At 39.5% G+C, this 15,655-nt stretch overlaps 2 protein-coding genes across 2 annotated transcripts in view; one reads left to right on the forward strand and one right to left on the reverse strand.

The window, feature by feature from the left end:
* Ns4 (Nucleostemin 4) overlaps positions 1 to 15,655 on the forward strand; it is a 515,404-nt gene that overhangs the window by 393,328 nt on the left and 106,421 nt on the right. The gene's annotated exons all lie outside the window — the stretch shown is intronic.
* The window catches only part of LOC135702991 (uncharacterized), a 368,382-nt gene that overhangs the window by 338,080 nt on the left and 14,647 nt on the right, over positions 1 to 15,655 (reverse strand). The window contains exon 2 of the mRNA XM_065224074.1: positions 3,216 to 3,363. Coding sequence (XP_065080146.1) covers positions 3,216 to 3,363 — 148 coding nt within the window. The remainder of the gene's footprint in view (positions 1 to 3,215; positions 3,364 to 15,655) is intronic.

The raw sequence follows: 15,655 nt of genomic DNA on the forward strand, positions 1-15,655 counted from the left end.
GTTAAACCCGCAATGATTGGAACAGTTAGTCAACTGGTTAAACTAAGCTAAAAACATGAACCTTGATGTATAAAATAGCATTCCATTTTTCTGTATGGCGGACGTCACTTATGACGTGAAACATTTCCACTGCATGGTTCATATTTGTCTGCATGCTTCAAAATAAAATTTCGTACGTAAGTGTGGAGTCCTTTTGAGTGTAATTTACGATGCAGATTTGAGTGAAAATAGACCGTGGCGTTTACGTCCCTTTGTCATCTCACACAAGTTAAATAAGAAAAAAAAATCTGAACATGAACTGGAAACGTACTTGAATAGAAATCATAATGTTATAAAAATAACTGAAATCAGAAAGTGAAAATGGACTCAATAAACATTAAATTAACTGAAAATGAACTGTAACTGAACTGAAAATGGATGTAATGGAAATAGCATGTAGATGAATTAAGAATTAGCAGAAACTGAAAATGAATAAATAAAGTTTCTTTAAAAATACAGGAAATAAAATAAAAATTTACTGGAAATGAATTGGAAACAGACTGGACTAGGAATAATACAGATTAACAAAATGTTCTGGCATCACTGCAGCGCTTCACTCACACTTTTGGAGCTAAGTGTGTTCCTACTCGTCGGCCGAGAAACGTAAACGGCGAAGTGAACAGTAAATTGATAGGTAGTTTAGAGTTCAGTGTAGTAAATTTTTCTGAAGAATTAGGAAATTTTTGTAGAGGTAAGACGGAATTATTCTTCCCCAGGTTGAAATTAAATTATGCTGTGCGATTTAGGTTCTGCTCTGCTACAAGATTATCCCGTCTGGCTCCAAGGTAGTGAATTAGAGTAGCTTTATTAAGGAGAAAACTAATGTAAGTTAGCTTTTATATTGTTTTGCATTGTTTATTACAAAGAATTAAGAGATTTTTCTCTTTAAACCATCCGAACATCCTCAAAGATTATCGCGGAATGGATTTGGAGTTGGACGGAAAGGATTGCGGAATGTGCGATCGGCAGAACTCGGCCGATAATATGGTGCAGTGCAATGTCTGTCAAACTTGGTACCACCTGAATTGTGTGGTTAACTCACCGGGAGTGGTACATAGACCGTGGCATTGTGCGAAGTGTCCCCGATTGCAGGCGAAACCGGCACAAGCCGCGGAAGTGAAAAAGAAAAACGGTAAGAAAGCGACTGCGAAGCCACAGAAGGGAAAAGCTGCAACCAGCGGCCCGATTCCGGCAATTTCTGAGAAATCATCGAAAGTTGCATACTCCGAGAGAGGAGGGAAGGCCAGCGATTCCAGAGGTGATGGACCGATTGCCAGCGGTGTTGCAAAAGACTATCAACGGGGAGGTGCATCATCAAGGGGTTTAAAGGTACACCGAAAAAAGCATCCGGAAGTAGAGAGACGCGTGAGTTCTGTAGGTGGATCTACGGGATTGAGTGCATCCAGTTCTCGAGCTTCAGCGCAATTTGCGGTCATGAGACACTGATAGCATAGCCAAGTGCAAATCAAATCGCCGCGAGACAGGTGTGGCCGAAGCAATTGCCAACGTTTTCGCGTGAACCCGAAGAGTGGCATATCTTTTACAGGCCTGCTTCTGCGTGTGGATTTTCGCCCGTCGAAAATATCATTCGACTGCGAGAGTTTCTACGGGGTCAGGCTCGTGAGACGGTAGTGACGAAACTAATGTTCCTAAATGCTGCACCGTCCATCATGGAAACCCTACGGCGGTTATATGGGCGACCGGAACTGCTCTTTAAGAACCTGCTTGCGGAAGTGCGACATTTGGAGGCACCGAAGTCTGCAATAAGTAAATAAATAGATAAACAATCTCCACCACATTTTGTCATATCTGCATATCCACAATGCAGCAGCTTAACTATCAGCTCCCAAGCATGTCCTAGGCAATCAAATGAAGCATCCTACAATATGGTAACCCAGACGAACTTATTGATCCGACCGAAGCCCAATAAGTTTTCCCATGAAACACCTTTTAGCCGAAACATGAGCGTTCGAAGCCTTTTGAACAACATCATGCCATCAATGTCGCTGGCTGACAGTATCCCATCCATTGAACCAAAAAATTGTAGGTGTATCAAACCGTGCCCACACAACGCCTTGTTTTCTCCACTTGATAGCGGCTCACATAAAGGATCCTCGACCTTGACCTTGTTAGGTCAATGATGTTTGCTCGATATGTTCCGGCAGCGAAGCGCCTTGGCTGCCGCCACACTGTTGCTCATACGGTGTGCCATTGTTTGCCTTGCCTGTGAATAACGAACATGCACCACACACACACACACACACACAATGCTGTTGTGGTGTTATTGTCATGTACTGTGTCAAGACGAATTCAGGAAAAGCCAACACCTTAAGCCATTGTATTCGGCTTTTCCTTCTATTTCTCGGTATACAGTTCATCTCGGGCAGAAACAATTTAGGTTTGGGGCTTGGCATGGCATTTCGAGTATTTCCCGACGACAAATCGATGCCGTATAATGCCCACAATAATAGGATTTGCCACGGACGAAACAGACAGTGGCAGAGATTTCCTACTTAATTTGACGGATGCCAAACGGGGGTAGGTGTTTCGTTGGAACGCATTTTTCCATCAAATGTGATGCCAGAGTTGAGCCTCCGATCTGGTTGAGTGAAAGAGGAATTCTACGAACGGAATAATTATGGAATGGGTCCATTTTAATTATCTACATTGGGAAAGTCGGACAGTCATTAGTTGCTGATTGTTTTCGGTTTGACTTGAAATCCATTGTAATGAAACTTTCTCCTTCGATTTGCTTACAAAGTTTTGTCTTCGAATGCTGATAGGACCTTTCTAATTATTAATCGAGGTATCGGACATTTTCTGGGAAGTGTTATTAGGGGACAACAACTAAAGTTGATGGCATTTAAATTGTGTGAGTGCGTTTCCCTAAATAAAAAAAAATTACTACGATATAATTGTGTTATAATATTCAAATAGAAAAAATACATTTAAATTTGATAAAATATATTAAATTAATAATCAACTTCGAGTGTGTAAAATGAAGCCAAACTGATAACTAAATCAAGCCACCTTATTTCACAAAACTAATTAAAGTTTAAAACCCGACGTGAGCGACTATTCTCCCCATCCACTAAATCTGCATAGTTAATTTTACTCTAGTGAATCTATTACCCATTCCCAAAATCTCCTAGAAAGAAAACGAAAAAGAAACTCACCTGTTCTCGTCGACGTGCACACATTCCTCTGGTCGGTCCTCGGCACACCGAGGTGTGAATTTGGCCTCCAGTATCGCTACCCTGGATTCGAGATTGCCACACGTTAGCCGTATTTCGGTGTCGTAGCAGCCCCACTCCTCGATCACTTCTACACAGCGACCAGAGTGTGAGCAAGTTTTCGGTTACCGGAGCCCAACGGATATGGTGTCAGTTGCGGAATTTTCCAGGATGTGAAAATGGCACATGAAAATAAGATAGAGAAAAAAAGAGAAAACCGACTTTAGCCAAGACGCAGAACGACCGACCGACCGACCGGCGAGATAAGATATATAGGGTAAAGAATTAAGCTCGTATAGCAGCACTGCGATCGATAATGGAGGGTTCCTCCGTTCTGCTCTTAGTTTCGTCTCGATTATTTTTTCGGCATCCTCTATATAAAATATACGCTGTGAGTGTACGAAGATTTTCTCTATATTGCACAGACGTGTGGGAACCGGCGGCAAATTGAAGATGCTACTTGAATTCAAGTAATGGGTTCTGTTCGGCTTTCTCTTTCGCCCAGTTCAGTAACTTCCCGTTGGCACATTGATTTATGGGGTTAAATTTATTGTACATGTGGGCCGAACAAAGCGGAACAAGTTGAGAACAAATTGTAAGTTGATACTAATGTTGTTTTAAAACCCGACAAGTGGGTTATTGGTGCAGGCTCAGGGAGGCTGACTGGATGCTGTTCTGTCGTAAATGTCGGACAGCAAAATCCTGAAAAGAGACTATTGCACGGACAAAGGGAGCAGGACGTTGTGTTTTAGAAACAGGCTCTGTCGATGTTTGTATGAAACTTTTAGTAAGTTATTTAATATAACATCCTTCTGAAGCTTTACTTATAACTACACGCTAAACAAACGGGATGAACATCAAAATCGATTTCTTACATGCTCTACATGTTTTCTTACATCAAATTTAATGACATTTCTTTCAATAGTCTGTAGCGTTCAAGCAAAATTTTCCAGAATTAATATTTTCGTATTTTTTGTTTTCCACATCAACAGATTCAATGTAGCCCCAATGATGGATAACTTAAAATTAAAAGTGAAGGTTACAAATTAAAAAAAACATAAATTGACACTCATGCACGCCATCATTCACACATTCACGGTTCAGCCAGAAAAAAAATAGGAGAAACGTCTCCGTAGCATCTGTCGTGATAGGTTGAAATCAAATATCGAAAAGATCGTAGTTTGCGCGATGAAGTTGCAATCTCAGCATAACGTTGTTACGCAGCGCTCGGGGTTGGACGTTGATGTTAACTTGCTACAAGATGTAATGTAATGTGTCCGCGATGAGCAGGACTATTCAAGTATCTCTTCTAGTTTGGAGAGGCATCAACTTTCAGCGACTTTCATGGTCCTGTTTACGAGTGTCTGGAAGGAGTCTCCCATCCTGCACTCCCAGGCAAGTATACGTGTGTTATCAAACCTTCCCAAGTAACCAAAAGTTCTGATAAAAGGCTATTTGTGGCTTAAGCAGCTTGGTTGAAGGTGGTCTATAGAATTCTAAGCAGCCTCATTTTTAAGTCGTTATAAGAACTTGAAATTTCCGGTATCATAATTGAAGAGCATTCTAAGCAGCTTCTGGTGGAACTTGAACGGAACTTTTAGAAAAAAAAATTAAAAAAGGTTTTTGTACTCTACACCAATTCTATATTTAGTTCGCACTGTTATGAAAGTTATTTCTAAAGGCAGGTATTAATGTGTATTGGTTTATCAGCATTAGTAGTAGAATTGGAGCTGTTTGAAATTGGTGTTTCCCCGCATGGTATTCCAACACACTTGTGGCGCAGTGGTTAGCAATCGTAGATCGCATGCTGAATACACGGGTTCGAATCCTGGAATTTACTCTTTAATTTTTTTATGTTTGAATAGAATGTTGATGCATTGCATAAATATAAGAATTATGATTTATTCGGGCCACTGATCATTTCATATTTACGTACATTAAATTTTGTTACTAATAGAGACTTGTGCAGATTGCTTCATGTGGCTTGAAAGTTCTGTTGGAACTTTATGGAACTTGAAAGTTCTGTCGGAACTTTATTTGAACTTTATGGAACTTCAAAGTTCTGTCGGAACTTTATTTGAACCTTATGGAACTTGAGTGATTTTAATCGTTGAATGCAGAACTTTTGGTTACTTGGGTTCTGTCCCTGATGATTTGCAAAGTTTCAACCCTAACTCTGACCCAATCCTACCTACTAATGATGTGTACTCACGAAGTCAAAGTCACCTCACTCTTGTTGGTGATTGTTAGTTTAGTGAATGTCTTATGAAGTATTCGATTTTTTTACAGGTCTCATTCTTGCATTTTTTTTTTTTACCCGCCACTCTCCCCCTCACCAAAGAGCTCGATGTGAGCTCCCTGGTAGTGGACGCAACTTTTCTCAGCTCTATTGGCAACACAAAATAAACAAGAACTTTATAGAACGAGCTGAGAAATTTAAATATACTACAAATTAAATTAAATAAATCTAAGAAAAAGAGAGTGAATAATATGAAATAGTTATTTCTATGGATTCCCAGTGGAGTTATTCTCCTTTTAAGGGATCCTTAAAAACACCAAGTTAAATAAACTAATTTACTACTACTACTGTTTATAATGGTTCATACAGTTTACATAAGAAATTCATTGATTTTTCCTTTGAGGTAGTGTTTAACTTTGAGTTTAAATTGATTTCGATTTACGATTTGTTTTAGTTCACTAGTAAAGCATTATATTTAATTGGACCTATATAAGATATTCGTTTTTGACCTTGACTTGTGGAAGCTCTAATGACTGTTAAGTTTCCGGCTTGCCTGGTACTGTGAGAACGGTTGCCAATATTGATTACAAGATTAGAATGTGTTCTATCATTAAGAGTGTCTGTAGTTCACATAAACCTAAAATTGGAAGGACATTATGATTTCTGCTTGCATAGAGTTCAAAAGTTGAATATAACGGAGGTAGGTTGAAAATTATTTTTAAGCACCTATTTTGCAAAACTTGTAGTTTAACTAATTTTGATTTACATGCAAGGCCCCAAGCTATGATAATATATTGTAATTGAGAATGTATGTGAGCATAGTAAAACTTAAGTAAGACATGTTGCGGAACAAAGCTAGAAACCTTTCTCAAAACGCCACATAAAGCCGCTACTTTTTTCTCTATTTGTTTTACATGTATTTCCCATGAAAACGTAGAATCCAGGTAAACACCCAGATATTTGAAAGAATTCACTTTTTCAATAGCAGTTTGATCAAGTTTAGGTTCCAAATGATTAGGCAATATTTTTCTTGAAGATCTAAAAATCATGTATTTTGTTTTTTGGAGATTGAGGGACAAGAGATTACTAGAAAAATAAATCTTCAACTGGTGCAAATCATGATTAATACTATCAATGATTAAGTGAGGATTAATACTCGGGTAAAATATTGCAGTGTCATCTGCAAATAATCTAGGAGTACCGTTTAATGTCAAATTGCCCAGATCATTTATGTAAACTAGAAATAACAAAGTACCAATATTACTTCCCTGTGGAACCCCTGTTGAAACAGGTTTAAAGGCGCTTCTGACACCATTTATGCACACAAACTGTTTTCGATTTTTAAGATAACTTTCAATTATGTTGTAGGCAATACCTCTGATACCATACCTATAGAGTTTTTTCAACAATATCTCGTGGTTTAGTGTGTCAAAGGCTTTTTTGACATCTAAAAACAAGGCTCCAACAATCATTTTTGAATCAATTTTATCAATGATGTAGTCCACCAACTCGGTTATTGCTGTTGCTGTACTACAAGCCTGTCTGAAACCGTATTGAAATTTATAGAGAAAATTGTTATTTCCAAAAAAATCTAATAAACGACTGACTAATAATTTTTCAAATATTTTATTAAATATTGACAAAGTTGATATTGGTCTGTAATTATCAGGCAAACACGGATCACCAGATTTAAAAACAGGAGCAACTTTTGCAACTTTAAGACAATCTGGATGTATTCCTGACTCAATTATTTTATTGAAACATTGACACAAAACATTTGAAAAGGCGAGAGCATTGACTTTCAATAAATTAGTCGGAATATTATCTGGACCAGGGGCTTTGTTAGAACTTAGGCCATTAATTATGCAATTGATTTCGTTGGGAGCACTAGGGCGCAAAAATATAGAGTCTCTGAAGTAATTGACATTAGACAGTGGATCACGTCTATCTGACATTGGAATCTTATCAGCTAAGTTTACACCAATATTTGAAAAATAATCGTTAAGAACTTCACAGTTTTCTACATCACTAGTTATACTATTTCCATTCACAGTCAAGTTTATTTTATTTGCGCTTTTGGAGCGTCCAAAAATTTCATTTATATTTTTCCAAAGTTTATTGGGAGTGGTATTGTTCAAAATGTTTTCATAATATGCTTTTTTACAAGTTCTTCTAGACTACAATCATTTACCGCAACGTTCCGACTCTAATTTAAAGGTCCAGCTATTTATACCTTTCGGAGTGTTGAAACACCCTCCAAAGGTGGCCTCTTTGTCAGTCAAAATTGGATTCCTTACCAACAAAATTAATTAATGAAACCGATAATGACCATGCATCAGAACCCTTGTCTTAACCACTTCAAACTAGGGAACAACGAATAGAAGATACGTGGTTCCTAACATAGACTAACTAACTCATTTTTTCTTTGCTTCAAGATCATCCTTGGTGGACAAAGCCGAGTCTTGTCACTATCAACAAGACATAAAATGTAACAAGGACTAAGATGTGTTCCTTGGATTACTGAAAAATCCTCTTCCCCTAGTTTGAAGTAGTCAGGACTAGGAATCGGTAGTAGATCTTACATCCTGTAACGTACCACGAAAACGTCATCTACCCACGTTACGGGGGAGGTTAGCTTTAAGGAAGCCCCTAATCCTTCCACCACAGTCGAGCCAACTCCGTCCAACAGTCGTCCGGGCACTGTGTGTGGTTTTGGAGAAGGGTTTCAATCTGTCATTCTGTGTTTGTATTAATTTAAATTTGCTTACTTTTTCACATAACTTTTACTTTATATTGCCGAATAGAGATTCCTAAATATATTCCATTTCCTATTAACACAAATGTTCCCTCCCGTGGCATCTACGAAGGTAGTATGGGTTTCCTGCACCTTCTTAAGCAGATGTAGAACTTATTTTCCGTCGTATCTCTTGCGATTGTAAGGATGTGGCCAGGTGTATAATTCGATGCTTGATTTGTAGATTTTAATGTGTGGGAAAAACGACTAGTCCCAAGTGTATTTTTCACGGCAACACACGATATTTTCTATAAAATGTATTGGTTGACCATTATATAGCCCCCCACAATTTGTGCAATCGCTTATGCTATGCTATGCTATGCTATGCTATGCTATGCTATGCTATGCTATACATTGTGTTTCAGAGCATATATTGGCCAAATTTGAGTGTTCTAGGACTTTGTTTACCCCCCTGACGATAATAGGTTAAGGTATTGCCGAAGCCGACATTTCCCCTATGTAGATAGATAAACTTGAGATGTGTGATAGATATGAAATGAGTATTATATTGTTAACTTACAATCAATCTACAATATTGTACCATGATTGAGTTTTCTCGAACGAAATCGTGCTCGTTTCATTCCCTGCCATTAGTAACTAGTGCACCTCATTCCTTCTGAGTGCCTAGCCGGCCCGGATAAGAGTTTGAGCGGTGTTTACACACTAAAGGACCATTTCTCGTGGTAGCCATATTATTTTTTGGCACGAAATAGTTGACTTACTTCCCTCTAATTTCTATCGATACTTTGCTCAAATATTCGGCACCTTTCCAATCCTAATTGGAAGTTGTTACACTGGTCGTCAACCCAATGGTGCTAACCAAACTTTGGTACGAACTGACATCCCTACATTGGCCGAGCCACGGGGCCTCCCTTAGCTCAGTCTGTAAAGGCACAGCTACAAACCAAGACCATGCTTGAGGTGGCTGGGTTCGTTTCCCGGTCCGGTCTAGGAATTTTTCGGGTTGGAAAAATTCTCGACTTCCCTGGACATAGAGTATGATTGTACTTGCCACACAATTACACTGATGCAAACATGATCCAGGCATCGAAAGCTCTCAATTAATAACTGTGGAAGGGCATCTAGAACACTAAGTTTGAGGGCACGCAATAAGCTAATATGTGATAAACAATAAGCTTAAAAAGCGCAGAAGAACAAGAAGACATTATCCGAGCCGAACCAGCAGGACAAATGCAGGACCGGCCCATGAATGCACCCGAGATTGCTTCGGTACGAGTTGATGATAGTGTGATGGAGAACCTCTCGGATTCAGTTTTCTATATCTAGAAAGAACTCCGTTTGAGACTGTCGAGCTGTGACTACGATGCAGTGGTTTCGAACGAACACATCCGACTGTGAACTTTCGACGGACTACCAAATATTCCAGTCAATTATCCAGGGGAGGTGATACACTCATAGCAGTTAAATCTTTGCACCCTTGCTTCTTGGTTTTGTTGGAAAACTGTGACCAGCAGTTCTTGTCTGAATTTGTTTGAAGAACCGCTTAAAAAAAACGTTTCAAAAAATAGCATTAACTTTTAAATAGGACAAAATAATCTCATATGGACATTGCTATCCAATGTTTCTAATTCCCTATAAATGGTTACATACGTCCTTTTGAAAAGTTATGCTTAATATTCTAGCAACTCAATTTATTTACACACATCCTCAAACATCATGGAGCAATTGAATCGTTGATTGAGAAACCGCATAAGTCTATTTGATACAAATGCTGGAAGCTAGTAAAATGCCGAACCGAGGTCCTATGTGGTTACACTCGAAATTAATATTTTGAACTCTAAAATGTGGCTTATGTGGATTCTCAAATAAATTTTTAAATTATTTGGTATGATACTAGTGAGATAAGTCATACTTTTAAGCAATGAGAGGGAGGATTAAGAAATATTTCCCTGAATTTTAAAGAAATTCCCTGAGATTTCCTGATTTTCCAGGTCCAAAATTGAATTTCCTCGGCCTTGTGACCATTTGGCCTAGTGATCCAGCATCGTCTAGGCCATCTAGATGGTGGACATATTTGCTACCCAGGTAAACTTCCGGCATGGGGAAAAATTCTCAGCTACCCCTGTTAACCAGCAATATCAAAGAAAAGTGGGCGACGGATTCCGAAGTATTCCGTGTCCGTATTAACTCATAGAAAAATACCAGTTTAATCACCGGTGTGAGACAACCATTGTCTACGCAGCGGGAACGGATTTCTAAAATTCCTTAGAAACTGTCTAAGGGACACGATGAACTGGTTAGGAACGGAGGAGGGTTAGCAGATTTCCACGTCCCATAGATATTTTAATTTATGTTGATGATTGTTCACGAAGGGGGGGAGAGTCTAAACAATATCAAAAACTGCTCACGTGGATTGTGGATTGTACCCCTCAGGGGCTGTTCATTATAAACCACGTAGACACCTTAGGAGGGAGGGAGTTGACGAGTGGTTATGGTCCATACAAATTTTCAAAAACCTGTATAGACGATGTACTAAGCGGGGGTAGGGAGATCTATACTCAAAAACCGTTTGCGTAGTTTATGGACAGCCAATAAGCATGTTTCGCCACCATGATTAGAAAGCCCAATTGCACAGTCAATCAATGTATAAATATCACATTCATGACAAAACCGCAATTCAAATTTCAAACAATGCATAGCATTCAACATATCCACCGCTGCTATTCTTTTCCGTACCAACATTTTCCGATGCAGTTATGGAATACAGAAATTCCTCAATCGAACTGCCATCCGAGTAAAATACTCCACTCTGCATCGGAAAATGCGGTTTTACACAGAACGCACTCGAACAATAAATCATGCATCACTAAAACAAGCCAATCCTTCGGCTTGTGCACCGAGCGATAAAACATTTCAAGCATAAATTCCAATCTGCCGGCATCTGGCTAGCTAATTGAATGCTACCAACAAGGTATGACGGCAAACATTGTTGTGCAACTGTCGAAATGTATTCCCAATCACCAAATTAGCGCCACGCGGACGGTGGTACCGTTTCCGTTTGCGACTGCCAAACTACCCCTGAAGGTTTTTAAAATATCAAAACTCTCGAACTCTTGGGTGGGGGGTTTGAAAATTTTATCGTAGCCATATGCGACGCACTCGCATAAGTACCGTACGTTTCATATTTATGCCAACGCTTTGGCTATCGATAACTCGATGGTTCCTTCCTACCTACATCCCGAACGAAAACTGATGGTGGTAGAAATGTCTCGCTCGAATGCATTTCCAATTGACCTGAACGAATAAAGTTTTTCACAGAGCTGTGCCGCTGATGCAGTATGGAGTGGAAGTGCTAGCATTTGCATATTTCACTACCCATGTCTCGTCTACACCCTCTGCTCCGTACTGTGTTGCTGATGCTGATACCAAGACAGAGTCCGGATGTGAATAGTCATGTGAGGTACGTGAATTATACGATTCTAATGCACTGGAAGAACAGCTAGTCATCTCTGATTTCTTGGAAGTGCATCAGTGTGCACCCACCCAAACTCGAGCTTAAAATCGACCGTAAATCGCAGCCTCCGGAGCAAACGATCGTGTTGAGGGTGAATTTGATTGTATGACAAGGTGAAAAAAAAATAAACTCTGAGAATTACCATTAGCGAGTTGAACTTAACAAACAAAAATGCGGTGAGAATGGTAAGGGATCGAAATGAAGCGCAAAGCGGACGGAAGTCTAATAGCAAGAAAATGGATAGGAAATGGAGGATTAATTGCACGGAGCCATAAAGTAAAAGTGAACGGAGCGGTAGAAAAAGCATAATCTATGATGCTTTCAATCGGGTGAACGAAAAAAAAAAATTATCGATCAGTTTTATTCCTTACAGCATTTTTTTTTATTCCATTCAGTGAGAACCAGAGTTTGTTTAGTAGGGTTTCTAGAAATCTGTTTTAGATTGAACTTAATTTTTCAACCGGAACAAATGGGCTTATAACGAACTTGTTGGGTGCTTTTCAGTTTGTTTTCAAAAGGTCTAGTAATTAATACTACCGTACTTAGGGGGTAATTTGAGTACTTATTAACAAAAATAGAGAAATAAATTTCGACAAAAATTTAAATTGTCAATCTGATGTTATTAAAATCAGTAGATATGAGGACTCTAATCAGCGGCGCCGGTGGTGTAGTGGTAAGCGTGATTACCTCTCACTCCAGCAGGCCTGGGTTCAATCCCAGTTAGCGCCGTGGGGATGTTCATCTCTTGTCACGCCTTCCTTCGAAAGGGAAGTAAAGTCCCCGGTTCATGAGTTGATGGGTGGTCGATAGGTAGGGTCCAGGTGAGGGAGCTGCCTCCCTGGCGTCGGTAGCATTGGTGCTCAGCACGGAAAACAAGATGGACGGAAAACAAATAAAAAAAAGGACTCTAACCAGAGCAAAATATTATCAAATTTTACTATCAATATCTAATTATGTTATTCTTAAGTTGTGCGCTATAATAAGTGAATAGCTTATTCTGATATTAAAGCATAATTTTCTATTGCTATGATATTTTAGTATCATGAATGTAAGAGCTAGTTTTGATCTGATAGCATGATTAACTGGCCCGAGCAGGAGAAAATAACTTATGCAGACCAAATTTCGGTATTATATTAGCATAACTGAGAACCTAAATATGGTATTGATGAGCCTGACATAAGAGGTAAAATAACAATAACAATATCTTAAAAATGTTCTACGAATAACGAACTAATAAATAATTTAGTTATTATAATAACTGACGGATAACAAACGCTTGCTTTTTTTTAGTCCAGAATGCCATAACTTGTTATTTAAAAGGACTTCTCCTACCAATACCATAATTCTTTAGATGTTACCCGAGTAGAATAAAATATTTAATCTATAGCAAATTTTGATATTAAAAGTATGAGATCTAAAGAACTCAGTCATTGAGAAAAATCGTCCAATGTAACATGTCCGATGTACAACTTGACTAGTCAAATCGTCCTACGTGGTTTATTCTGTATTGTAGAATGAAATTCAAAGTCAAATTGTTTTCCACTGAATTTTCAGCGTTATTATTCACTGACTACATTAAAAATAGTATTGCAAAATGTATTGTTTCTAAACAGTTAAAATAATAATCTGTCGGACTTCAACTTCGATTTTCTCAAAATGGTGCATGTTGGTCTATTTGAAAAGTGACGCGAGATTTGCCAATTCGATTCGATTAGTTGTTTATCGAGTAATTACAGAATGGGACATTTCTGAGTTTGGTGTAATTGTTTTGATAAAAAAAAGCGTAAAATTTCAACTCAACCGATAGGGCAGCATAAGCACAAAAACACGCAAAAACATTGGATGAAAGGGACCGTCGAAGTGGACACTAAAATAAAGGGTGTCCACGATGAAATTGCCACACACAAAATTGATTCGCAAAATTCGAGTTTTCATCCGATTGCCATCAAATTTTCAGGGATTGAGAAATAACTATTAAACTTCATTTTACCATTTTACTCGTATTTTATTTACAGTCCATACGCAAATGCCCGCACCTTGGCCTTAACCCCGGCCATAATATTCTGCACAACCTGTGAATCAACCGTTTTTTGCATGTAAACCCATACTTTCTTCAGTTCCTCGACTGTCTTCACTACCTTAGGTCGTTTAAGAAGGTGCTGCTTCATAATCGCCCAGTACTTCTCGATGGGGCGGAGCTCCGGAGTGTTGGGAGGGTTGAACATTTTCGGCACGAAATTGACCTTATTGTCCGCATACCACTTCAGCACGTCCTTGGAGTAGTGGCATGAGGCCAAATCCGGCCAGAAGATTGTTGGGACGTTGTGGGCCTTCAGGAGAGGAAGCAGCCGCTTCTGGAGGCACTCTTTTATGTACACCTGTCCGTTCATCGTGTCCTGGGTCACGAAAGGTGCACTCCGCTTCCCGCACGTGCAGATGGCTTGCCAAACCAGGAATTTCTTCGCAAATTTGGACATCTTCTGAGTGCGGACATGCTCCAGAACGCTGAACTTATCCTTGGCCGTGAAAAACAGGTTGCCGGGGATCTGTTTGAAGTCGGCCTTCACATATGTTTCGTCGTCCATGATGCAGCATTCAACTTTCGTCAGCATGTTGAGGTACAACTTCCTGGCACGGGTTTTGGCGGACTTGTTCTGCTTCTCGTCGCGATTAGGGGCCTTTTGTACCTTGAACGTTCGAAGCCCAGCCTTAGTTTTGGCCTTCTGGACAAAACTTCGGCTTAGGTGCAGCTTCTTAGCCACATCCCTAACGGAGGCGTTCGGATTTCGGTTGAAGGCCCCAACTACGCGGTTGTGATTTTTGGTGTTGTACGGAATACTTTTTCCTTCACTTCTGGGCTTCCGATCGGTGGTCAACCGTTCCTCGAACCGCTTAATCACTCGCGACACCGTGGAATTCGCGATTCCCAACGTTTTAGCGATGGAACGATGCGAGAGATCCTTGTTCTCGTGATGAATGCGCAAGATTTTATCACGCACGAGCTGTTCTTTCGACTCCATTTCCGCGAGTTTTGATCACAGGACTTTAAAACTTGCAGGATGTAAATAATGCACTATGAACTAAATCCACCCAAATTTTCATTAAATTCTACCCAACGGTTAAAAAGTTAGAGCAATTTCATAGTGTGGCAATTTCATCGTGGACACCCTTTAGAAAGTTATTCTCCCGAATGTTTCATCTAGTATTCTTCTTTGATTTGCACGTCAACTGAGATCAGAGTTAATGTACACGTGCATCCATCCCGCGTGATAGAGACACGCTTTCAATCAGATCGTAGGTGCCTGGTACATTTCGAGACGAATTATTTCGCGTCTCTTTTTTATTCCAACGTGCCTCATTCGTGTCACATGTGCTGTGTCTAATGAGCTAAGCTCGGCGAGCTCCAGGGAGATCGACAGCGTACCTACGTCCTGCGTGCATGCTAAAAGTAGCTGGTTGGTGATAAAGAAAACAACGGAGAACTGTTGATCGAGTAGTCTTGTCACACTCTAGTGTTGCTGGTACAGCTGATTGATTTGAACGATATGGTATTCAGTTTTTGAGGGTTGAGAGATTGTGGCTTTATAGAAGTATTTCAAGCGGAAGATGAGTTAAACGATTAAAAATCATTTACCGGCGGGGTTATTTGTTACCGATCCATGCGCATGGAATTTTCATGGTTCATGATTTTGTTGGACCTAGTTCAAACGATTTAAAATCAGCTCCTGATCATTCTCACAAAATTTGATCTCATTAGGATATGAGCTCATACTGCACTTGGCCCTTTGAAGTTTATGTGGGAATTGAAAAATTGAACGTTAGGATAATTAGTTATTAATGGATTAGGAAGATGATGTTCTTCTGACATGCTCCAT

The sequence above is a fragment of the Ochlerotatus camptorhynchus genome, unplaced genomic scaffold, assembly GCF_037179485.1.
Source record: "Ochlerotatus camptorhynchus isolate MF236.1 unplaced genomic scaffold, CSIRO-AGI_Acam_v1.1 ptg000204l, whole genome shotgun sequence".
Classification (NCBI taxonomy): Eukaryota; Metazoa; Arthropoda; class Insecta; order Diptera; family Culicidae; genus Ochlerotatus; species Ochlerotatus camptorhynchus.